Source organism: Cnephaeus nilssonii (genome assembly GCF_951640355.1).
Source record: "Cnephaeus nilssonii genome assembly, chromosome: 22".
NCBI lineage: Eukaryota > Metazoa > Chordata > Mammalia > Chiroptera > Vespertilionidae > Cnephaeus > Cnephaeus nilssonii.
Window position 1 is genome coordinate 5265887 of NC_137093.1, and position 26105 is coordinate 5291991.

The 26105-nt window shown below is 46.2% G+C and overlaps 1 protein-coding gene across 1 annotated transcript in view; it reads right to left on the reverse strand.

Moving 5' to 3' along the window:
- Positions 1–14373: 14373 nt before the first annotated feature.
- The window catches only part of TMEM233 (transmembrane protein 233), a gene marked incomplete at its 5' end in the record, with an annotated part of 32282 nt that continues 20550 nt past the window's right edge, over positions 14374–26105 (reverse strand). The window contains 2 exons of the mRNA XM_079762864.1: positions 14374–14401; positions 23115–23251. Of these exons, the coding sequence (XP_079618990.1) occupies positions 14395–14401; positions 23115–23251 (144 nt within the window). The 3' untranslated portion in view covers positions 14374–14394. The remainder of the gene's footprint in view (positions 14402–23114; positions 23252–26105) is intronic.

The window sequence follows — 26105 nt, forward strand, 5'->3', positions numbered from 1 at the left end:
GTGAGTACTAAGCGATGAAAATGCAGGTTCCCCGGCCCCAATCCTCAGAAACGGTGATTCCTCGAAGCTCTGGAGCGGAGTGTGCATTTTAATAAGTATCCCGGGCCATTCTGGTGCAGGTAGCCTTGCAGCTGTTTGAGTAGAAGGACACACCATAAGGTTTCTGGAAATTTCTCACATCTAGTAACCGGGGGTTGTAAAATGTTGGAGCTGTTCAGGTGTTGTTTTTAAATTGAGTGCACAGCCTTTTGATAGGTAGTGTTGCAGTCACTTTGGACACGTCGTTCTGCATGAAGTGCCTTTATTAACGCTTGTCATTCACTGTGGCCCGCGCTTCAGCAACAAGTGTGTACACATGCAGCACCAAAATATTGTACTCCCAGCGTCAGTCACTGTCATGGTTTCCTTGTTGTGTGTGGGTTTTGTTTTTGTTTTTGCATAAGAATCGCAAAATACTTCCCATTTGCTGGGCCTGGGCATGCATTTTGTCCACTGAACAAACATGTCTTTAGTACCTACAAAGGGCCAGCCATTTTGCTGGGGAAATTGGAGACACGGGTGATTATGTTCTCCTGGAGGGGAATGCCACTGTATCTATCAAAAAAACAAAAAAAACAAAACGCACCTTCATTTGGGTGCACGGTTTTGCTTCTAGAAACTTCTACAGAAATCCACGCCTGAAAATTATATGCAAACATGTTCTTTGCAGCATTGTCTCTAATGCCATAATATATTAATTCTGAGATGCACATTTTAATCTCTATGAAACTGGATACTTCATATAGTCAGTGGAATCTTAGATTTGATGAAATAAGGAAATGAAAAACTGAAAATTGCTGAAAAGTTTGTCAATAGGAGAATGACTAAATGAATTAAATACATTCATTTTATGGACTGCTGAGCGGCCTTTAAAAAGGAGGGAAGAGAAGCACACAGGTGACAATGGAGAAGTGTCTGACGTTCCAGATCCCCAAAGCAGATGGCAGAACAGTGGAGGTTAAGAGCTGAGCTCTGAAGTCAGCCTGTCCGGGTTCAAATCCTGGCTTTACCACCTAGTAACTGTCACCTTGGTTTTCTCTTTTGTAAAATAGGGAACAAAAATAACACTTCCCTTGTAGGCTTGTTCTGTGAATTAATTGAGGACATGCACAAAAAGTGCCTAGCAATAGCACCTGACTCTTAGTAAACCTTTAATAAACATTAGCACGTTTACTGGCCTCATTAGGCTTGCAAATGGAAGGTTCTGGAAAGATATACAACAGGCTATTAATATGGTCTTCTCCGGGAATAGGAGTGGGATTGAAAAAAGGAGCAGATAGAAAGAGGACTTTCAGCTCTTTAGTTTATTGTTTGAAGTTTTTTCTACCTCAAGGATGTACTTTTGTCCTTTAAAAAGGATTTTTAAAAGACAAAATAAACAAGACATGGTTCCAGCCCCAAAGGCATCCATAGAGGAGAGGTGGAAACAGGCTCACAGAAAGGCCAGGGCTGCCCCCGGCGCCCAGGAGGGACTCAGCCAGGCTAGCGGGTAACCCAGCATCACAGGTTGAGCTGTTTTTCTTGCTCACAGTGGTCAGTGAGGAGGCCTTGGGCTTGAAGACGGTGCGCTTCGGGTTCTCTCCAAAACAACTTGCGAGATAAGGAAGAACACATGGGGCGTGGACCCCTAATCTGGCTATGCAGTCGCTCGTGCATGGGGAACGTTTCAAGACTTCTGCTCTGGCTCAGATATGACAAGTGGAGTCTGTGGCTCTCATCCAGTGAGACAGCCCGGTACCCGGGGCCGTGCAGGTGTGCCCCGGGCAGGGCTGCCTACCTGAGGAGACAGGTAGGTCCTGAGATCCCACCTGCCGGGAGGAATGGGCACCTTTTCCTAATTTGTACGACTACGCCACGAGGGCTACCAGTGGCCCTCCCCTTGATTTAAAATAACACATTGGGCTGGTGCTAGGAGAAGTGGTAGAGGTGTATAGCTTATCCTTTTTCCAGTTCATTTTATGCGAGCTGTCTTGCAGGATGACCCCTCCACTCCAACACTGGTCACCCAGCCCATCAGAACCTGGGTTCATGACGCTTGTTCTGGTTAACGTTTAATTTTTGAGAGGCCTTCCGTTTTCTAACTCATTTCTCTATCAGTACCCATGTATGGCATAACTACTATCTGCCAGGCACTGTGGTAGACCTGGCGATTGAATGGTGGGCAAAACAGACCCAGGCCCTGAGCTCTTAGCGCTGATGATCCAGCCGGAAAGAGAGACATTAATCAAACAACCATCCAACAGTCATCTGTGACAACATGACCTAGTTAGGAGGTCAGGGAAGGCTTCCTGGAGGAAGAGACAATTAAGTTGAGATTTGAAGACCATAGGTGTTAACAGTGAAATTTGTTTATCAAGCCCTGTTATGCACCTGGCATTGTGCTTGATCTATCAACTTGTAATCTCCCCAAGAGTCCTGTGAGAGATCTATTATTTTATTTTTATTTTTTTGTTAATCCTCACCCGAGGATACTTTTCCATTGATTTCTAGGGAGAGTGGAAGAGAGAGGGAAAGACAGGAAGAGACATCGATGTGAGAGAAACACATTGATTGGTTGCTTCCTGCTCAAGCCCCGACGAGGGCCGGGGCCGGAGAGGAACCTGCAACCAAGGTACATGACCCCGACTGGAATCAAACCTGGGACCCTTTGGTCTGCAAGCTGACACTCTATCCACTGATCCAACCAGTAGGGCGAGATCTATTATTATCACTTGTATCTTATAGATGAAGAAACTGAAGCTCAGAGAGGTGAAGTGATTTGTTCAAGGTCACACAGCTGGGAAGTCATGGAACCAGTATTCGAATGCAGGCAGCTAGCTGATTTAGAAATGCAGGCATCGTGGACAGATCATTGGGGAAAGGGTGAGGTGAGATTATTTGGGGTAGGCCAATGGGTGAGGCTGATTAAGATTATAAATATAAAGATGGAATGGTCACTCAGTGAAGGAGATCAAACCAGGTATTTTTGCTTTAAAATCTATTGAGTTTTATAACGTATGGGCCCACGTTTCTGATTGTTACCAAACTAATTAAAAATTGAAAGTTTGAGGTCATGAATTGTTTGGTGTAAGATACTAACTCAAGAAGGTGGGATCACTTATTAAGTAGTGAATAAGGCCCTAGGTTTGGCTCAGTGGATAGAGTGGGCCTGTGGACTGAAGAGTCCTGGGTTCGATTCTGATCAAGGGCACATACCTCGGTTGCAGGCTCCTCCCCAGCCCAGGCCCTGGTCGGGGCTCGTGGAGGAGGCAACCAATTGATGTGTTTCTCTTACATCAATATTTCTCTCAGTCTTTCCCTCTCTCTAAAAAAATCAATGGAAAAATATCCTTGGGTGAGGATTAAAAAAAAAAAAAGGGAATAAGGTTAACACCAATGATTGTGATCATGGCAGGCAATGTCCCCAGCACCCCCTAGGTGGCAGTAAAGAGCAATGAAAGATACGCTCCCCCCCCCCCCCCCCCCCAAATTAAATGTCTGTGTTTATAGGTGTGAATGAACCTGGTAAAAACTTCAAATAGTATAGGACAGTGGTTGGCAAACCGCGGCTCATGAGCCACATGCGGCTCTTTGGTCCCTTGAGTGTGGCTCGGCGTTAGAACCACTTCTTCAAAATAGACTCGCCCAGGCCGAAAACCAACTTCTGCGCATGGGCCACGAAGTTTCAGTCGCACTGTACGTGCGTGCCCGCACGTGGTATTTTGTGGAAGAGCCACACTCAAGGGGCCAAAGAGCCGCATGTGGCTCGTGAGCCGTGGTTTGCCGACCACTGGTAATAGGAGGTATTGAATAAAAAAAACCTAAAAGTTTCCCTCACATCTCATTCAAATCTCTATTTCCTTTCCCCCCAAATGAACTGTTGAGAGTTTCTTGTATATTTTTTGGGGGGCATCATTGGTTATAATGGTATAACTTTTTCCATAAAAAGTATTTGCTTATGTATCTCTCTCTCCTTTAAGAAATTCCCATCCCCCTGAGTATATATTTCCATGTCAGCACATACAGATCGCCCTCACTTTTTAAATGGCTGCAGATTCCATAACAGGAATAGTTAATATTTATAGAGTTCTTACTGTATACCTGCACTGTCCTAAACACTTTCCTAGTTTTAACCCCCTTAATCCTCACAGAGCCCTAAGAGGGGCATTCTGTTATTATTTCTACTTTTCATATGAGAAAACTAAGGGATAGTGGCTATGGGACTTGCCCAGCGTCACGAAGCTAGTAAGTGGTGGAGCCAGCATTTGGGTGCAGGAAATTCAACCCCTGCGTCTACACTCTGAACTACTATGTTAAACTCCAGGAGCAGAGACGTACCATATTTGACTTAGATCTGTGCTTTTGGAATATTCTTTAAAAATTATTTATCTGCCGAAACCGGTTTGGCTCAGTGGATAGAGCGTCGGCCTGCGGACTCAAGGGTCCCAGGTTCGATTCCGGTCAAGGGCATGTACCTTGGTTGCGGGCACATCCCCAGTCGGGGGCGTGCAGGAGGCAGCTGATCGATGTTTCTCTCTCATCGATGTTTCTAACTCTCTATCCCTCTCTCTTCCTCTCTGTAAAAAATCAATAAAATATATTAAAAAAAAATAAAATAAAAATTATCTTTTTACAATTGAGCTAAAATATATTGTTGTAAAATATACCCGGGGTTTTGGTTGTATTCATGTATGGTAAGGCCACGGAAAAGATAGTTGATTACTCCCAGTTCCCAGGGGGAGGGGGAAACTCAGGGCCACAGGCGAGAACCCTGAGTTGGTCGCAGGCGGAGAGAGTGAGGGGAAAGCGTGTTGTAACCGCCATTATTATGGTTTCTGAGAACGGGAATGGGGAAGGCAAGGGAAGCAGTTGAGCAGGTTTGGGATTGTTTAGTTTGAATAATTTTGGTGGCTCTGGGCTCTAGGGGTGGTCTCTAGTTGTCTGGTCCCTGGCCCTAGGATGATTAGGATAGAGGACTGGTTGGTTTGCATAGTCCATACAACTCATTTACTATCCCTAGAAGTTAGTTAACCTTGGGAGGGGCAGTCTCTCCCTATCCCTGAGGCCCTAAGATGTCAAAGCATCATAAAGTGTGTAGAAAATTCAAAACATGAACAATACATGTACGTAACATAAAATTTACCACCGTAACCACTGTCAAATGTACACTTCAGTGCCATTAAATACATTCACGTTCTGGTGCACCCTCACCCCCGTCCACCTCAAGAACTGTTCCATCTTCAAAACTGACACTTGATGCCGGTTAAATGGCAGCTCCCTGGGCCTCCGGACGCCCTGGCACGTGCCATTCCACTCTCTGTCTCTACGAATTTAGCTACTCTGGGTGCCTCATAGGAGTGGGATCACAGCATTTGTCCTGTGTCTGGCTTATTTCACCTAGCATAATGCCCTCAAGGCTCATGCACGTTGTAGCGCATGTCAGAACTTCCCTCCTTTTTAAGGCTGTATAATATTCCATGGTGTGTATGTACTACATTTTGTTTACCTGTTCATCCATTGATGGACACTTGGGCTGTGTCCACCTTTTGGTTATTGTAAATAATGTTGCTATGAACATGTTGTACAAGTATCTTTTTGAGTCCTGCTTCTTGGTATATATCCAGAACTGGAATTGCTGGCTCATAGGATGATTCTATGATTAATTTTTTTTTTGAGAGAGAAAGAGGTGGGGGGAGGGAGAGAAAAAACACACACCCAGAAACATTGATATGAGACAAATATCAATAGAGCCCTAGCTGGTTTGGCTCAGTGGATAAAGCATTGGCCTGCTGACTGAAGGGTCCCAGATTCATTTAGGCAAAGAGCATATGCCTGAGTTGCGGGCACAATCCCCAGTAGGGGCGTGCAGGAGGCAGCCAATCAATGATTCTCTCTCATCATTGATGTTTCTATCTCTCTCTTTCTTCCTCTCTGATATCAATAAAAAAATATATATATCAATAGGCTGCCTCTGACACCCCCCCCCCAACCGGGGATTGAACCCGCAACCCAGGTATTGTTTTTCTTCTGTGGATATCAAATATTGTACAGAGAAAATAAACTTTAGACATAGAGTTGAGACCTTATGTGTCTGACAAGATTCCAAACAGAAAATGTGTTGTAGTTAATGCAAATCTGTCCCCAAAGTTCAGCCCACACAAATTTATGTTAAGCTTGAAACTAATTAGGGAAAATGGGGAAGAAATAGGAAGGTAAGACTTTTAATTCTTTTTTTTTTTTTTTTGGTAAAAGAAAGTAGTGTTGTTATTTTTTTCTCAGGTATGAACTAGACTATGAGTGTCAGTTTATGATTTATGGGAGTTAGTCGAATGTAGTGATTAAGAAAATGGATTTTAGAATCAAACTGCCTGGTCTCAAATCTTAACACTGTGTAGTTGGGTGACCTTGAATGAGAAATTGAACTTCTCTGTACCTCAGTTTCCTCAGAGGAAAAGATGAATTAATAGTAGTGTTTAGATCTAGGTTGTTAATGACAATTGAGTGAAAGTACAGTTTAAAGGCTTAGCACAATACTTAGCAGATAGCAAACCATATATTTGCCATAGTATTATTTTTATAGTTACCTACTTTAAAAAAAAAAGATTAAGCATTTTGAGGAGGGGGCAAAATAGCTAAGTTTAGAATTGCAGAATATAGAGATTTAAGAATAAGCCCCACTGAGCCAGCCTTTGTCTTCCACAGTCACTGGGAATTTTACTATCTTATTCACCTTTGGTGTTTTTAAAGAACAGAGATGAGAATAATTGTGCCTACCTTGCTTTTGAGAATTTTAAGGCCAGAACTAAGTGTTAGAGCGAGCTAGCCTGGAAATCAGCCAAAAATCTTTCAAAAGCAACTGACTGTACTTTAGTGCTTTGAACTAGTGACTACTGGCAGGTTCTGCCCCGGGTGGGAGTCGAGGCCCTGGAGCCAGGTTCAAATCCTGCATCTTACCACTTCCTAGTTATGGCTCTTGGCAAGTGTCTTAACCTTCCTGTGCCTCAGTTTCCCCGTTTATCAAAAGTGGACAACAAATAGTAGCTTAGTCAGTTGGTTCTTTTTTTTTTTTTTTTGCCATCAATAAGAAATTTACTTGTTTTAAAAAAAAATCCAAATGCTGGCATTGTCTAGAAGTCAGTTGGTTCTTGCAAAGATTAAATGGCACAAGTGCTTAGAACAGTGCCGGGCACACTATAATCTCTTAAAGCATTATCTCCGTTTCCGTTTTTTTTTTTTTTTTTTTAAATTTCTTTATTGATTAAGGTGTCACATATTTGTCCTCATCCCCTCATTCCCATCCCACACCCCTCCCCACGGATGCCCCAACCCCCTGTTGAACTTAACCATTGGTTAGGCTCATATGCATGCATACAAGTCCTTTGGTTGATCTCTCCCCCCTCCCCCCACCCTCCCCTATCCTCCCTCTGAGGCCCGATAGTCCGATCGATGCCTCCTTGTTTCCGGTTCTGTTCTTGTTCATCAGTCTATGTTGTTCATCATTTCCCCTAGATGAGCAAGATCATGTGTCACTAGAGATATACTTATAAGAACTGAATGTGAGACGAGCAATAATAGTTATGCTGACAGGCAAATGAATCAGTCTGTAGTGAGTTTCTTTCTGGACCAACAGTTCTTTTGAGACCCAATATCAATGTCCACCAGTTCCTTATGTGTACATGTCGGCACTGACCCCTCAGCTCTGGATGGTGGACAAATGGTGGTAATGCAGGTCCGATTCCCTCTGGTTTGGTCTCGGCCAGACCCAGGGGCACGGCTTCACCCGGACCCAGGGGCATGTGGCCTCACCCGGACCCAGGGGGTGCGTGGCCTCACCTGGACCCAGGTGCGCGCGGTTTCACCCGGACCCGGGAACCAGCCGCACCCGGATCCAGAGGCACACGGCCTCACCCGGACCCGGGATCCAGCTTCACCCGGACCCAGGGGCGCGTGGCCTCAACCGGACCCAGGGGCGCGTGGCCTCTCCCAGACCCAGGGGCACGTGGCCTCACCCGGGCCCGGGACCCAGCCTCACCCAGATCCAGGGGCACACGGCCTCACCTGGACCCGGGATCCAGCTTCACCTGGACCCAGGGGCGCATGGCCTCACCCGGGCCCAGGGGTGCGTGGCCTCTCCCAGACCCAGGGGCGCGTGGCCTCACCCGGATCCAGGGGCACATGGCCTCACCCGGACCCGGGATCTAGCTTCCCCCGGACCCAGGGGCGCGTGGCCTCACCTGGACCCAGGACCCAGCCTCACCCGGATCCAGGGGCACACAGCCTCACCCGGACCCGGGATCTAGCTTCCCCCGGACCCAGGGGCACGTGGCCTCACCCGGACCCAGGGGCGCGTGGCCTCTCCCAGACCCAGGGTCCTGTGGCCTCGCCCGGACCCGGGATCTAGCTTCCCCCGGACCCAGGGGCGCGTGGCCTCACCCGGACCCAGGGGCGCGCGTTTCCGTTTTTCTTTAAAGGCTACTCCAGAAACTGTTGCTTCTTTTCCCTATCAAAGTTGTGCGATTTCCCACCAGCTTGTCTCTGGATCCCATTACACAAACAAAGGATTATAAAAAGCAAAGAAATATGCTCTTCCTCAAAGGGCCACCCTAAAGTGCTTTTCTCTCGCTTCCACTAGGGGTCAGTCCAGCCCCAAAGGAAAAGGCCACCCACACAAGTAGGGCTTTATTTGGATCCATATCTTCTTGAAATAACTTTGGGTGTTACATGCATTTTCATGATTTCCTTTTTCTAAACCATCACGATAAAAGGGATAACAAAATAAGTGAGAATGTTTTGGATCAGGACTTCGAACCAAGTCCTTGGTTAATCACATCTTACTTCAGAAATCAGGTTTAAAGCTGCCAAATCAGAATGTAAAAATAAGGCCCAGGCGATGAAGCAATATTTGGTTCTGTTCTCTTTTACCATCTCTCCCTGCTTTTACACCTTTACTCATTATATATTTACTCATTCTTACAGTCAACAAGTAATGACTGGGAACCTATATGCCAGGCACCAAGTGTGCAGAGGTGAAAGACGTGGACATGACTCCTGTTCTCAGAGGGGCTGATCAAGTGCTGGGGTGGACAGATAGGAAGTGACCATTACACAATTGACTACTGTTTCTCATTCCCATTGTGGGGAGCCCTTGAAGTAAACAACAGGGCAGTGTGAGCATGCAGAAAGGAGACCCTACATCCTGAAGAGCTGGCATGTCAGAGAAGAAGAAGAGGCAAAGGTGTGGACATTAGCTAGAGGGAGGGCATATTGGAGAAGAGCCTTTTACTCATTCAAGAAGTATGTGTAGAGCATCTGCCATGTGCTACATTCTCTTCTGGGTGCAGAGGAAATAAGACAGGGGGACTGGATGGCGAGGGATTAGGGGTGGGTGGCTGCCTTAGGTGAGAAGCTGAGACCTGGAGGAAGAGGAAGAGCAGCTAACTGAAAATCCAGGGAACTGTCTGGGCAGAGGAACTCGCACTGTGTGCATTAAGCTTGCTGAGGCAGGAACGATCTTGGCCTGTTTGGGGAACAGCAGGAAGGCCAGTGTGTGGGTACAGCAGAGTGAGGGGGGGGGCGGATGGTAGGAGGTGAGTTCTGAGAGGCAGCCAGGGGTCTCATCACCTAGGGCTTTGCGGGCCTTGGTTAAACGTTAGGGTTTTCATTGGGTGGGTGGATGGGTGGGGTTTTAGCAGGGGAATGACATGGTTCCGTTTAGGTTTTGAGATCAGCAGGGCTGTGTGTGAGTGCTATTGAGGAATGAATGTGAAAGCAGGATGTGTAGGCGGAATAAAGGTCCTCCAAAGACATCCCGTACTAAATCCTTGGAGCCTGTGAATAATTTAGGTTACAAGGCAAGTGGGGGGGGGGGGGGTTAAGGTAGCAAATGGGATTAAGGTTGTTAATCAGCTGTCTTTAAAATAAGGAGATTATTCTGGATTGGGGAGAGGGGAGGAATGTAATCACAAGGGTCCTTAAATCAGAAAGAGGGAGACAAAGGAGTCAGAACCAGAGAGATCTGATGTGAGAAAGAGTACAGCGGCCATTGCTGACTGAAGGAGGCCACAGCCAAGGAGTGTGGGCTGCTCTAGAAGATGGAAAAGGCAAGAAAACGGATTCTCCTTTAAGAGCCTCCAGAAAGGAACGCAACCCTGCCGGCATCTGGATTTTGGCCCAGTGAGACCCATTTCAGACCTCTGACCTCCCAGCCTGTAAGATAATAAGTGTGGGCTGTTTTCAAGTCACTAAGTTTGTAGTATTACAGCATCAGTCAGAAACGAATGGGCAGGGAGACCTAGGAGAAGGCTATGTGATTGTTTGGATGAACTTCGGCGCTGGCTCAGGAAATGTTGTATTTACCTTGCCGACAAGGTGCTGTGTGTGGGTTAGGTCCTCTTTCCTGCCGGTCATCAGCCATGTGTTCCCTCCGCAGAGGCAGGATTTGGCCTTTCTCGAGTTCCTGTCTGTACACTCACTCGGAAGCACAGCTCGTCCCCATACACCGGATTCCATGTCACCTGGCCAATCAACAGTGCCAGGAGCAGACAGCTTTGGAAAACTAGACACCAGAGCACCTCGGTGAACCAGCGTCTGAGTGTGAGGTGGGCGGGTGTACACTCGGACGGGAGAGGGGATGAACACTGTGACTGGACCACCGCAGACTTGATCTGGCCACTCTTCCGGGCCTTAGAACAGGTGCCAGGAGGCACTCAGATGCCTGACACCAAGCATGCACAGGGCCACACTGCAGCCCCTCTCCTGACCTGAGATAAATAAATCTCTGTGGGAACAAATCACACTAGGAAATAAGTCAGTCTCTATTGGAAAGGGGATGCCTTCTTTCTGAGGCTTCTCCAGGGATGATGGGTGGTCCTTATGCCTCTCTTTGTATTTGTCAAAAATCACAATTCAGAGTATTTGGTTTAGAGACCTATTTTTATAGGGTAATTCTCCAGACTCAAATATGCAACATTCAGGAGTATTTTTGAAGGGTTGGTAGTAACTAATGAATGTGGACGCTGTCTTAAAATAATATATATTTTTTTGTAGTCAGTGACCCAAAACTGTTTCTTATATTTAGAAGCCTGGGTCTAGGGTTACGTATCAAGATACAGGCCTCACACTGTTTTGCTGAATGCAGCTGTCCCGGTGTCAGCCAAAGATAATTTGCTGATACAGGAGCTGAGGCCAGCGATTTTGTGTCTGCATCTGCTTCTGCCCATAACTTGTGGGCGAAGACAGGGCAGCATCCAGAGCAGCGTCAGCCTTAGCAATCATGGAGTGGTGGGACAGGGACATTCGCCCCCGAGGCTTCCCCTCTGGGGACCAGCCAGTCCTCCCTCCTGCAAGGTGACTGCAAGACACCGTTCCTGCCTCTGTCTTCGCTCAAGTTTCTTTCTAATTGTGTGGGTGCCTGTTCCCCTGCTCCAGGGCAAGCCCTTCCAGGCTTCTCTCTTGATCGTTTCGGCATCTCCAAAGCCGAGCCCCGTTTCTGTGGTCGGACGGGTGCTCTGTAAATAATGATTGCGTGAGGAAACGGATGAGGTGGCAACCGAGTGGAGAAACTGTTTGAAAAGTGATGAGGTCACTTTTGTCCTGCGTGTGGTAGGCAGAGGGAGAAGCAGCAAGCTTAATGCACAGTGGTGTTTGTTCTGTTCTTTTCTGCTCAGCATCAGACTCTCCTTCTGGTAACACACCCTCAGTCCATAAGGTTTGGGGTGAGCTGACCTCACCCTGAGTTCCACTGGCTGGATTGTGCTCCAGGCCGGCGAACGGGGGAGCCACGCACCCCTGGCCACGGCGGCAGCTTGTGTGGGAAGCACGGCTGCACCTGCTTGTTGATGGCTGCTGTCCACTCTGACGCGTTGGTTCCAGTTCCGAACCAATTGTGCATTATTTCGAATTGAACTTTTTTTTTCTTTGTAGTTATTAGGGAAGAGACACAGATAGAGTGAAGTTCTTAATAAAGGCTGAGCACCTAGACCCAGCCATGCTTGACGCTATCCCTGGAATTTTCAGTTATATGAGACAGTAAACTCTACTCTTTGCTCTGGTTTTTTTTTTGTCACTGGCTGCTGAAAGAGTGCCCTGGCTGATGCGCTTGGTCAATTCTTTTTCTGTCTGTGCTTTTTGGAGTGGAGCAGGGGCATCGAGCCTTGCGGAGGCCCCGGAGAAGACCATCACCCTGCTTTGTCACTATGAAAACTCTCTGCCAGGCCTGGGGGCCCAGCAAAAATCAGACCCCCCTCTCGATCCCAGGGAGCTCTCTCAGTGACTTTATTGGATCCCCATTTTCAATGCCTCCTAGAAGGGCATTTCAGGCCATAAGTAGTTCCGAGTTGATACCTGTTTGGCCCACCCCTGGCCTCTCTGTGGTCTTCCCTACAGACTGAGGCTGCTATCCATGAGCCCATTCTGGTTACGGGAGTCTCTAAAAGGTTGAGAACCCCAAGAAAACACCATTTACACACTGTGGTAAACAGGCTTACTTAAAACCATTTTTATTCTGCCTCTCAGCAACACTTTGCATTTGATTTGGGTAAAAGATCAGGGAGCCAAACACAAACAAACAAAAACCACGATGTCAGAAACAGAAATGAGGATCCAATCTCCTGGAATGGCGCTCAGATCTCCGTGTGCTGAGGCTTCATGACCCTGATCCAGTGTCCTCCTGGGACAAGTGCTGGCTCATGGTGGACACCTGGGCGAAGTGACAGGCGGAATCCGATGTCCGTCAAAGTCTATCTTTTGCAAGGGTCCAGGATTTTAGCAATGCCTGAGAGTCACAATAATCTAGGAACAACACTTAGAATTTCCCTCCAGGGGCATTCGCCTATTATGCCAATTCATTCACATAACAACACTGAGGTACGTAGGCAGGTATTATCCCCGTTTTTCCAGAAGAAGAAATTTCCCAGAGAGGCGGAGAAACTTGCCTAACATCAATTTGCATAGTCAGCCAGGGACACACATGGAACCCACGTGTTTTGACTCAGCCTCATGTTCATTCACTTAGAATAAGCTGCCTTTTCTCTTAGGAAAGGAAGTTCATTATCACTGTGTCTCCAATATTAATTCTTGAACTCATTTTTGCCATATGTACATGTCACCTGTTGTGTTAATCACTAGATATTTGCTGAGTCCACTTATTTTTTCAAGTAAATTTATTTTAACAGAAATGATATATCAAATCCCTAAGAGGAAGCCCTAAATGGAAGGTAATTAATAAACGCAATGACCACAACACCATGTATTAAGTTCTATCTTGACAGAAGACTTTGAACCTGAGACCTGCTCTTTCTTTCCTGAGACAGGAAAGGAGCCAGCGTTTCAGAAAGGTCGTAAGGACCCATGAGCCCTAAACAGAGATTGAAAAAGAATAGAAAGGGGAAGTGCTCTCTGTGATTCGGCGGCATTTACTGTTGCGTCTATAAATGACTTAAAAATTGTGGACCACCAGTGGTATGCCTCGCACTCTTGGTACACGGGGCTAGCGTGTTCTGGCAGGCGGAATAACGGTGCCATCAAACCGGTACAATCACACCTAAAGGGCTTACATTTGACAGAAAAGAAATACAATGGTTGGCATTTCCATGTGGCATCCAGGAAAATCAAAGATCTTGCCTGAGACTTGCAAAAAACAAACACCCCCCCCACACACACACACAAAACAAACAAACAAAAAAACAGAGAGTTTGGAAAAAAAGCACATTCCATAAACATAGCCAGTTTATTCCCAAGACTGGGATGGGGAAGGTGCTCATGTACCTGGAATTGTACGTCCTCATCTGTTGGAGTGGAGAGTGAGGTCCAGGTCAAGCTGACAGCGGTGGATGCAAGCAAGAAAGGGGGCCTTTAGGAAAACGGGGCCAAGACCAAAGGCCAGAGGCTCCTGTGTTTGTGTCTTTGACGAGGGAGGAGCTACTGAAGATTGAAGCGAAGCTACCACAGGTAAAAATAAAAGGAAAAAATGCACACACTCAGCTCTATTAGACAACGGTAAACATGCTGCAAATGTTTGTACTTGACATTGCAAATACCATCATCCATTGCTCTTCCTAGAACTCCCTCCACCTTCCCGAAAGTAATGGGGTTTCCTGAGGCTCATCTCTGGAGAAGAGGAATGGATACAATGGCTTTTGCTAAACTGAAACAGTGAGACTTGATTAAAAAAATAAAAATCAATGGCTGGCAGATCTGGCTGTGCTGCTTGGTTTTCCTACATTTTGGACTTTACAGTTCATTTGCCAGGGACCTGCCTCTGGAGAGTCCTGGAGGAAAAGATCTCACAGTCGGAAGTCAGGATCCATTCCTCAGAAACTCCTCTGGGGTGTGTGTGGATGAGGTCCAACCTCCATGCGTGGGGCGGCTGCCGGCTGCTCAGGCTCTGTGTGGTGCAAACAGACAGAGTGAGAAGGAGAGAAAGACAGCTGGACCAGGCTTCTCGCCCAGGGCGTCCTTTTAGCACGGCGATTGCTCTGATTAAACAAGTGCTGACGTGGACTAGCAGAACTGCATGCTTTGGAGTCTGAGCACCTCAGAGAAACAGATTGTGTTTGGAAACGTATTTTATTTTACCCGGGGCTCACGCAAAACCCCCCAAAAACAACCCTAAATGATAATGCAGCAAAATGCCTTGTGAGCATTTCTGAATCTCATTCTCCTTAAGGGCTACTAGCACTGTTAGCATTTGGCATGCTGCTTCCAGAAATTTTTCTCTGCATTAAACCCATAAATATTCACTGAGAAATTCATCTTGTGGGTGTGTTTACATAAATGGGATCATGTCATGTCTGTGTGTATAACTCATTCATTTATCCAGTCAGTGTTTACAGCCGGCAGTGCTCTAGGCGCTGCTATAATACCACCAACAGCTACCGAGTGAGGACCTGGGCCCCGCACTGTGCTTTACACAGTTTAATCTTCACAGCCCTATGAGATAGGCACTGTTTTTGTTTTTGTTTTTAAATATACTTTTATTGATTTCAGAGAGGAAGGGAAAGAAAGAGAGAGAGAGAAACATCAATGATGAAAGAGAATCATTGATTGGCTGCCTCCTGCACACCTCACACTGGGGATCGAGCCTGCAAATTGGGCATGTACCTTGACCAGGAATGGAACCGTGACCACCTGGTTCATAGGTCGATGCTTAACCACTAAGCCATGCAGCTGGATGATGGCACTGTTTTATCCCCATTTCATAGATGAGAGGACTGAGGCACAGAATGGTTAAAAGGGCACATGGCTACTTCGAGGCAGCACCTGGATTTAAACCCCAACAGTCTACCTTCAAAGTAAGCACCCAGAAGTGTTATATTCTGTTATTACAGGCAATGACGGGAATGAGAATGTTCCTGGAGTTTTCATTTCAGCAGGAGGAAACACCATAAAAACATATATCTCTATATATAAAAGCCTAAGCAATGGAACAACCTAACGACTGGTTGCTATGACATGCACTGACCACCAAGGGGCAGACACTCAGTGCAGGAGCTGCCCCCTGGTGGTCAGTGCGCTCCCACAGTGAAAGTGCTGCTCAGCTGACCAACGGGCGCCAGACTCCAGGCTCATGGCTGGTGAGCACAGCTGTGGCTGCACGAGCCTCTTCCGCCTCTGCGGCAGCGCTACTGAGTGGAAGCTGTGGTAGGCGCAGTGGGGCCAGCATGAACGGGAGTGGTGCCCAGCCTGGACTTGGGCTCCTCCCCGGCCACCTGCTGCTTTCCACACTACTACACCCCTTGGGGGATGTTGGACTGCTGGTTCCGGCAGTCCGACATCCCTTTAGGAATCCCAGAGTGCGAGAGGGCGCAGGCCAGGCAGAGGGACCCCACCGGTGCATGAATCCGTGCACCAGGCCTCTAGTGACTATATATTGGTACATAAATACATCTGAAATAGTATAGTAAACATATAAATATATAAGTAAATGTGTACATATAATTTCTGAGGGGGTGATACTAGGAAGAAAGGTAAAGTTGGACAAGGGGACAGAGAAAAGAAGAGTGGGCTGTGGGCACTGTTTTAGCAAAGTTGGTCAGGGCTACCCTCTCTGCTAAGGTAACATATGAGTAAGTATCTGAAAAAAAGATGGGAACAAGCCATGTGGATTTCAGGAGGAAGGAAATCATAGGCAGAGGGATCGGCAAGTGCAAAGGCCCTGTGGCAGGAGCATATTTGTGTTGCTCCACCAAGACGGGAATTCATGTTGCTGAAGTGGAGGGGTGAGAGGAGAGTGCTGGGAAGGAGAGCATGTGGGGCCTTCTAAAGCCAAGCAAGGGAGATTTCCATGTCTGAATTGTAGGGGGTATTCTATCCTACAGATAAACCCACTGCCTCTGTGACCATTTCCCACTGATGGACATTAGATTGCTTCAAGGTTTCAACTATTTCAAACACAGCTGCAATGAACATGGTTGGTTCTCACCCTGGCTGCACATTAGAATAACCCCGAGTGCCCTGACACTTACCAGTGTCCAGCCCTGTCACTGGAGATTCTCATCTAACTGGTCCAGGGAGGGCTCTGGGTGTTGGTATTTTTTAAAGCTCCCCAGAAGATCCTAGTGTGTGGCTAAGCGAAAAGAACATGCCTTTTTGTGCACCTGTCTCTCGGGTGGATACTGAGAAGTAGAATTGCTGGGTGGGAGAGCACATGGGTTTTAAAGTTTAATAGATACACCCAAATGGACCTCCCAAAGCCTGTCCCGGCTCACTCTCCCACCAACAGTGGAGTATCCAGTTCTTCACTCTATCACTAACCTTGATATTATCTGTCTTTTTAATTGCTTCAATCCGCAGACAAAGGAAATAGAGTATTCTATTGTTGCTTTAGCTTGTGTTTCCCTGGTTACCAGTGAGGTTGAACATCTTTTTCATGTTTATTCTGATTTCTTTGTCCATGTCCTCCTGTTTACATCCTTTTCAAAGCAAAAATCTTTCCATTGTTAGTGATGATTTGTCTTTACCTCAATTTATCTAAACCAACAAAGAAAGGCCCTTCTGACCTTCTGGAAATAGTTAACATTCCCCATTTTTCATCACGGAATCACAGCAGTTCTCTGAAGACATATCTGTGCAAAACAACTCGCAGAAAGCCTTACTCCAGCCAGTAGCATAGGAAAAAAGATGAATTTGCTTTTGTGGTTTTTCAAAAAGGTCACCTTCTTGTGCACCTTGATATATATGCTTACTTCCAATCCTAATGCAGTTAGGAAAGGACTCATTCCAGACTGTTCATAAGACAGAAGCATTATCAGTGCAGAATGGGTTACTGTCTGCTAATTCTGTGCCTGCCGATGGGAGGCAGGTATCCTTGTTTAGAAGTCAAGTTCTTCCTTAACGGAAACCTTGGCTCACGAAGGCTCTTCTTTCTAAGAATGACAAGCATTTCTGACACAGAGTGGGGCGTGCCTGGCTCTCGAGACACCTACAAGACCACCAGAGGTGTAAGTTCAGTGGAATTGCATTATATGGGTTTAACTTATGGCATACCAACGGTTCATATTGCTCCAGAAGACAGAAGCCACTGCTTAAATGGAGCGGGAGATTCTGACCACCCCCTGGCTCAGTGCTCACGAAGGTGGACGGGGACATGACTCCTGTGCCTTCAGTGCCAGCTCGGGGAGTGGTCCCAGTGATGCTCAACCCAAGGGACATCATCTCTTCCAGCCCTGGAGGAAACACTGGCTCTGATACACTGATCAGGACATGGTGTGTGAGACTCTGACAGGGTGCCCCCTCTGGTTGCTTCCAAGATCAACTCTGATTATAAAAGCTCGCCTTGTGCCTGACGTTATAACCTAGCCCCTGCGTGAGATGAAGCTCCACCACATGTCATTTGTCATCCTTGTGGTAGACAACACCTGTCGCCCTCACACCCAAGCTTTGTCACGGTCAGCTGGTTTTGCCGTTAAGGAAGTTCCACTGAATATCAGGTGTGTGACCATGAGCCTGACCACGAGGAGAGAAAGAAGAGGAAACTTGGGAAGTGGTTACACGTTCTGGAGAGGACAGGAAGCTTCTACCAGGAATCTTAGGAATGTAAAAATGTCCTGTTTTGCCTGGCCGGTTGAGCATCGACCCATGAACCAAGAGGTCACCGGTTCGATTCCCGGTCAGGGCACATGCCAGGGTTGCAGGCTCAGTTCTCGGTAGGAGGAATGTAGGAGGCAGCTGATTGATGATGTTTCTATCGCTATAGCCCTCTCCCTTCCTCTCTCTAAAAAATCAATAAAAACATATTAAAAAACATTAAAAAAAATTTCCTGTTTTGGCCAGGCCAGCATGGCTCAGGGGTTGAGCGTTGACCTATGAACCAGGAGGTCATGGTTAGATTCCCGATCAGGGCACATAACCCAGGTTGTGGGCTCAACCTCCAGGGGGGAGTGCAGGAGGCAGCCAATCAGTGCTTCTCTTTCATCATTGATGTTTCTATTTCTCCTTCTCCCTTCCTCTCTGAAATCAATAAAGATATGTTAAAAATAAAATAAAATATCCTGTTTTGTGGCATATGCTCATGCAGGCAAAGCCCTAGAATAATGATCCTACAACTTTAGAATACCTAGAACTATTTTGGGGGGATGATGTGCTTGTGATAATGTACATTTCAGGGTTGCCCAGGGTCTTGATCGGGGCCCAGCAATCTGCATTTTCCCAAGCATTCCAGCTGAATCTGTTGCAGGTGGCTCTGAGGCTTTGAGAAACACGATTGGAATAACCCAACCTTGCTTTAATCCTCAAGGCATCAGCAGAAAGTCAAAGCCTGCAGACATGTGACTGTGGCCAGGGACTTGAACGATTAGGATTGATAAATAGCTGTCTGCAGTATTTAAATGCTTCACCTCTGCGTCTTTCCACTTTCCCTAGCAGCCTGAGAGCAAGGGATTGTATGACTTTGAGAGATTGCAAGTTTCTGATTCCAGTTGGAAAACTTGCACCATGAAGGTCTGATTTCTATGAATGACAAACAAGCATTTTTAATGCACAGTGTGGCGTTCCTGGCTGTCCTTTGTCAGCTCAGCGCTCTGTCAAAAACAGTTGAATATTTCAGTTCAGTGATTCCCAGCTCTGACGGATCTGATGCCACAAAACTGTCTTACCTTGCTCCACAAACACCACGTGGCTTACAGAGGTACCCTGTAAAATCAGGATGGGGAGACCTTTTTATGAGTTTGGGTAAAGGCTATGCTGACCCGAGTCTATTCCAGAGAATAAACTACCTTGGGGTTTTGATCATTTGCAGGGAGAAAAGATTGGTTACAGTTTTCTTGATAAAGATAAAACAATTTTTTTTTAAAAGGCAGGGACTTTGAGATTAGTTACAGTTTTATTGATAATGGATACAGAATAATTTTTTAAAAGGCAGGACTGCACCATTTAAAAAAAAGGCAATAGCCTGCTTCAGACAGTTTATAAAGGAAACTTGGAAAACTCATATATTCAAGGCTCTTTGTCTTGTCTCTGGGCTGGTCAGCCATAACGTGGGGTTTCCCCAGCCCCTCCCTGGAAGTCCTGGCTGCCTTTTCAGATCCTTACAAAAGAGCCTCTCTGCGGGCACATCTCCTAGGCAGTAACTTGACTCCTGGAGTTAGATATACCACATTAGGAGGATGAGTTTGCTGATGTAATGAAAACTGACCACTCTGTTAATGACTGGCAATGGTTAGCACGGTCTTCCTTTTGCATTTGGGAGGGAGGACGAGTGCCGGGTTTTAGCAAAAACTGTTCTCCTGGCCACCTGCATCTGGATTCCTGGGTGGCTGTGGGGAGCTGGAAAATGCAGACCCCTGGGCCTTACTTCTGACACAGCGAGTTGGAATCCATCGGCGTGGGGCTTGGATGCCAACTTCCCCTGAGCCTCCGCAGAGAACTCGGAGGCAGCCCAGAGTTTGGGAACCTGTGGGCTGTAATTTTCCGTATTGCCATTCAGTCCTTCCTATGGCTGGGAGATTTTATTTCAAAGGATGAGAAATCGGCTTTGTTGTTGGACTTAACGGAAGATAGAATCAATTCCATTCCCTAGTGTCTTACATGCACGCACACACGCACGCGCACGCGCACGCACACGCCTTTCAATTGGAGTTGCTCCATGGGTTCTAATTCTGGAAGACGTTTTTGTGTTCTTTGTTAACATGGAGGGAAAGGTGTCTATCGAAAAGGAACCTGACCATACACACAGGGAAGTGATTCTATCCTCACTCTATAGACAGGGAAACTGAGGCACAGAGAGTTTAATAACTTGCCAGGGTGGTCTGTGTGGCAGAGCTAGGATTTGAATCCTGGTAAAACCGGTGCAGAAGTCCATGTTCTCACCACTGTGAACACTACCTCTTAGGAGGAAGGAGCAGAGAAGTGACTCACGCTCACAGTGTAGAACTATTAACAAAGCCTCAATCACAAGCGTATACACATCACTGCCTTGTCTCCAGGTAGAAATATTTATGTTAAAGATGGACAAAGTCCCCATATAGGAAGACTTCTGGGTCCCTTATAAAACTTCTTGGATGGTGTCTAATGGGCAAACTGAAATTTGAAATGCAAATTGTCCACCAGAGACTGTAAAGTAGATAATCTCCAGGTTGCTGATGTGGTTGTTGTATGTTTATGGTTTGTCTTTTTTGACCCTCACAATGTATTTAAGCAATGTGAACTGATCGCCAGCATTTAAAAGCCAGGATATTTGAAATGAAAACCCAGCTTTCCAACGTCTTTGGGAAAATGGCCCCCATGGAGTCTGCATCCTAAGTGGTAACAGTTAGCTGGAGGGGAGTGGTGGTTGCTCCCTTCAAATGGTGCTCTCCAATTCGCCCCAGTCCCCACCACTCCCTATTGTCCCACAACCAGGCTGCTTCATTCCTGTATGTTCCTTGCCTAACTCCTAAAGTCTTTTGATTTTCTTTCCCTTGGCTCTGACTCATCACGTGTTGTTTCGTAGGTTGAAGCCTCACCTACCAGCCTCATATAAAACAATTCTGGAGGTAGCTGCAAGGCGAGTGCCATCCACTGGCCTTTGTTATTGAGTGTACTAGAAGGCACATGTTGGCTTAGAGGCTGTGTGGTGTTGTGGTTAAGAACAGTTTCCAGAGCCAGACATTCCAGGTTTAAACCCTGCCGTTACCAATCACTAGCTGTGAGACATCAGGCAAATCTTTGATTTCTTTCCTTCTCTGAGCCTCAATTCCTTCACCTGTGAAACAGGGATAATAATGCCTCATAGGGTTGCTCTGAGGAGTCACTGAGGATTAATTCACGTAAAGGCTTGGAGCAGGACCTGGTATGTGAGTGTCAGCCACTATTACAACCCACTCAGCTCAAGCATGGATCTGGGCAGTATGTATTTTCCGAAGATCCTAGCTAGTTAAGCCAGGACTTGGCCTTGTTCTCTTGGAACACACACCATCCTTTGAGTTTGGCTCATGAGTTCAAAGCCTTGAACTCGATTTAGTGGCATCTTAAATTCTCAGGTGCTCTCCCAGTCATGATAACAATAGTAGTGTTAGGATTAATAAATGGTTTGCATTTTTTGTGCACCAACTAAGGAACAGACACCTAGTTATACACATTTTGTGGATCATCTAGTTCACCTTCACAATAGCTCCGTTAAATGGGTGCTACTTTCATTCCCATTACACAGAGGAAGAAACTGAGGTTTAGGGACATTAAGCAGATGGCTGTACTACTAACCCCGCATTCTATGGCACCAGACTTCCCCTGAGCCTCTCCCTTCTGGGAGTGCCCCCCTGCTCCTAACTTCCTATGAAACTTTCAGCCATCTGCCTCACGTCTGTTCCCTCTTTGCCCAAAGCCCTCCATTCTTTCCTTTGTGACACTTCCTGTTTTGACATCTCCTCCTCCGTGCAGTTGCCCTGATTGCTCCTGGATCTGGCTTGTACCATAGGAAGTTTACCTACTGTGACATCCACTATGCTCTTGGTTGCCAAGGGTGAGTTGGCTGATCTGGCAGGCTCAAGGGTGTCCTCTTCCTCCCTCACTCACCCGTTGACCCCTTCCTGAAATCAAGCCAAAGAGGCCGACCTACTCAGCTCCTGGTAAATGGCATGGGAATACCTGTGCTGCTCTGGCCGTAAAGCTAAAGAATTTCCCAGAGTTCTTATCTGCCTTTCCAGGAGTTGTACAGGGAGACAGAGATGGATTGGGCCTCTCATTTCTGAGTCTTGGTTGTCTGTCACATGACCTTACCCTCTGATGGAAAAGGTCATTGATTCTAGCAGATGGAGCCCAACTCAGCTGATCAGAGAAATCTGAATAAATTTTCCCAAATCCAGAAAGAAACATCAACAGCATCCATCTCCTTATGAGGTGAGAGCTCGCTGGCAGTACCAAAAGCATGTGGTGAACCTTCTGCCCTTTAAGAACATTTTGGCTAGTTTAGTGCAAAACCATGTTGGAACACACTGTACTCAGTAGATCCTAGGGTCAGGCCGAACAAATAATAATCCCAAGTATCCCATTTACTCTCCCACAGTCCTGCTTTCTCACAGGTAGGTGGAACGGGGTGCTTTGTTTTAGCCAACTGTGAGTCTGAGTGACATTTGCCACTCCAGGGCTGAGGCAGAGGAAACCCAGGTGGGACTCTCTGGTCTTCTCTCCCCTGGGGTTAGCCTGAGGAGGCCTCATATTTTAGATCAGAGGTTGGAAAACTATGGTCCACAGGCCAACAACCTGTTTTTGTAAATAAAGTTTTACTGAGCACAGCCATGCCCATTCATTCACATTATCATATATGGCTGCTTTTGTGCTAACATGGCGAGAGTTCAGTAGTTGGGACTGAGATGGTGATAGAGGCCATATGGCCTTCAAGGCTAAAATATTTACTATCTGGCCGTCTAGTGGAAAAGTTTGTTGACCTCTGTTCTAAATAGAGCAGCTATGATATGCTGGAGCTTTGGATAGCATGGGGCCTCGAATGATCCTGTGGAGGAGAGACCCTTCCCAGACCTCCGTGGCCCATGTAACCACAGTGAAGAAAAAATGAAAATGCTTTTGTTTGCGATTGTCTGTTGCCAGAGAATAACCTAACCCAGCCTAACAGATCCCGATGGGCATTATTCTACATTGGGAGGGATTCCAAAAAGCCTACTTACTTCCTTGCGAAGTGAACCGCACAAGAAATGCCGATGATGAGAAGGCCGATAATGATGGAGGCGATGGCCACCCACTTGGCATTCCTCCCAAGCCGCCTGGATCCTTCCACGTCTCCATTGTTGTAGCTGTTCAGAGACTGGGGGACATAAGGGAAGAGCAAGTGATGACAGACAACCTACAAGGAAAGACATGTGCTTCTCAGGCTGATCTGAGCAGGCAACATGGAACCACCTCCTCCAGGAAGCCTTCCCGGAACTCCCAGACTGGCTAACTTCCCCTTCTGAATTTCCTGATTACTTCCATCTTACCATAGCACATTAACATGACTGATTTGGCCTCTCCTATTAGAGTATAAGTGCTATGTGGGCAGAGACCATTATCTTGTTCAAGTGCCCACTGCAATAGTTGTCATGGAGAAGATGCTTGATAAATATTTGTATAATGAAAGAATAAATGGGTATACTGTCTCACCCACTAGAACAGGGGTTTGCAACTGTGGTCCATGGGCCACCTTCATCCTGCTGTTTTGTGAATAAAGTTTTATTGGCACACAGCCACACTCATTTGTTTACTCTTGTCGGTGGCTGCTTTGGTGCTACAGTGACAGTGTTGGATAGCTGGGACAGAGACCTAAGGCCTAAAAGGGCTAAAATATTTATTTGGTCTATGATGGAAAAAGCTGTACCCCTGCACTGGAAGGTTGATCCCTGATGTCAGGGACTTGGGCTGAACTGTTCACCTCTATGCCCAAGTCAAGCTGTCATTCACCTGGCACCTACTCATACAGCCTTCCCGGATGTTAAAATATTGAAATGTTTCTGTATTGTCTGGTAAATAGAGGCTACCCATCCAATGTCCCAACCACCCTGGCCTCTCCCCTGAATCCCCCTGACCTCACTGCGGTCCAGCAATTTAAGGGTTACCTTTGGGCCCAGCAGAGCATCCTGTCTGATTCTGTGCCACTGCCAAACTTGTTAATATTTTAAATACTGCCCATTGTAGGAACTCAAGAAATATTGGCTGGGTGAATACTAGGTGTGCCAGTTAACAATGCGGATTTTTTTCACTAGATGGAGTTACACATATGTATATACATATGCAATTTGATATGTATGCTATTTTGTTGTATTGACAGCAAGCTTCAAAACATCATATGTCAAATTTGCTGAAGGTGTTAACATCATAGATATTTTTACTCTTAAAAATGTCGAATTTCGTGCCAAAAAAAGAGCATTTGCGGGAAGTTTTAATTCATTACTTTATTTTGAAGAAAAGTGCGGCTGAAAGTTATCGTATACTTCGGGAAGCTTATGGTGAACATGCTCCATTTCAAGATACTTGTGAATGCTGGTTGAAACGCTTTAAAAGTGATGATTTCGATGTGAAAGACAAAGAATGTCCAGGTCAACCGAAAAACTTTGAAGACCAACAATTACAAGCATTATTGGATGAAGATGTGTGTCATACTCAAAAACAACTTGTAGAAAGATTAAATTTTGCTCAGCAAACAATTTCCAATCGTTTACAAGCAATGGGAAAGACTTTAAAGGAAGGAAAATGGGTGCCACATCAACTGAACGAAAAACAAATGGAAAACCGAAAAGTCATCAGTAAAATGTTGCTTCAACGGCACGAAAGAAAGTCTTTTTTGCATGGAATTGTGACTGGCGATGAAAAGTGGATTTATTTTGAGAATCCCAAATGCACAAAATCATGGATTGATCCAGGTCAACCATCAACATTGACTGCAAGGCCAAATTGTTTCATAAAGAAGACAATGCTCTGCGTTTGGTGGGATCAGGAAGGTGTGGTGTATTATGAGCTTCTAAAACTGGGTGAAACCGTTAATACTCATTGCTACAGACAACAAATAATCAATTTGAACCACGCTTTGATCGTGAAATGATCAGAATGTGCCAGAAGACACGGCAAAGTAATTTTGCTTCATGATGATGCACCATCACACACTTCAAAACCAGTTAAAGACACGTTAAAAGATCTTGCCTGGGAAGTATTAACCCACCCGCTGTATTCACCAGACCGTGCTCCTTCAGATTACCACTTGTTCCGATCAATGGCACACTCACTTTTTGAGCAGCACTTCAAAACGTACGAAGAAGTGGAAAATTGGGTCTCTGAATGGTTTGCCTCAAAACAAGAAAAGTTCTATTGGGATGGTATCCACAAATTATCAGAAAGATGGGGGAAATGTGTAGCTAGCGATGGACATTACTTTGACTAAAGCACTTTTGATGTTTCTCTTGAAATTATCGTGTTTTCTTTGATTACACAATCTGCATTATTAACTGGTACACCTAGTATGTCTGTTTCCCTACGGAATGTGGTTCACTGAGGGCATGTTAGAATCTAGCCCAGTTCTAGGCAAAGTGGGGGTGCTCTGAGAATGCTTGCTGCTGAGCTGAAGGCCCAATGCCATTCCTCTCTCTTATAATAAGTCTCTGTCATAACTCCCATTGTGAGAATCCCCCCAAAGTTGTGCGGCAGCCCAAAGACTGGAAAGTTGTAGACAGAGGGACTCTATCAGTGCCGTGAATTGTAGATTTCAGTGGGAACCTCACGACCTCATCCTGAAATCACAGCACTTGAGTGATAATCACTCCTCTTCCTGGACTATTAAGTGGGGAGGGTTAGGCATTATGCAATCAATTACAAGCCAGAGAAACACCCAGGATGCCACAGGGCTTTCTGCTTCCGGAAGCTTCCATTAATTCTTGGATCCAGGCCACCTTAGTCAGCAACAGGCCAGGGGACTTGGCAATGAAAAGGACCTGCTTTCAGCCCTTTGTGGGAATGGGAGAGCCAGAGCTCAGTGACGCCACAGACCGCCAGCATGGTGAGTTTCAGATTTCCAAGTCCCGAACCCTGGCATTCTCAACCCTGGGTGCTCATTAGAAACACCTGGTTGTTATTATTATTATCTTAACTAGAGGCCCAGCACATGAAATTTGTGCATGGGGGTGTGTGTGTCC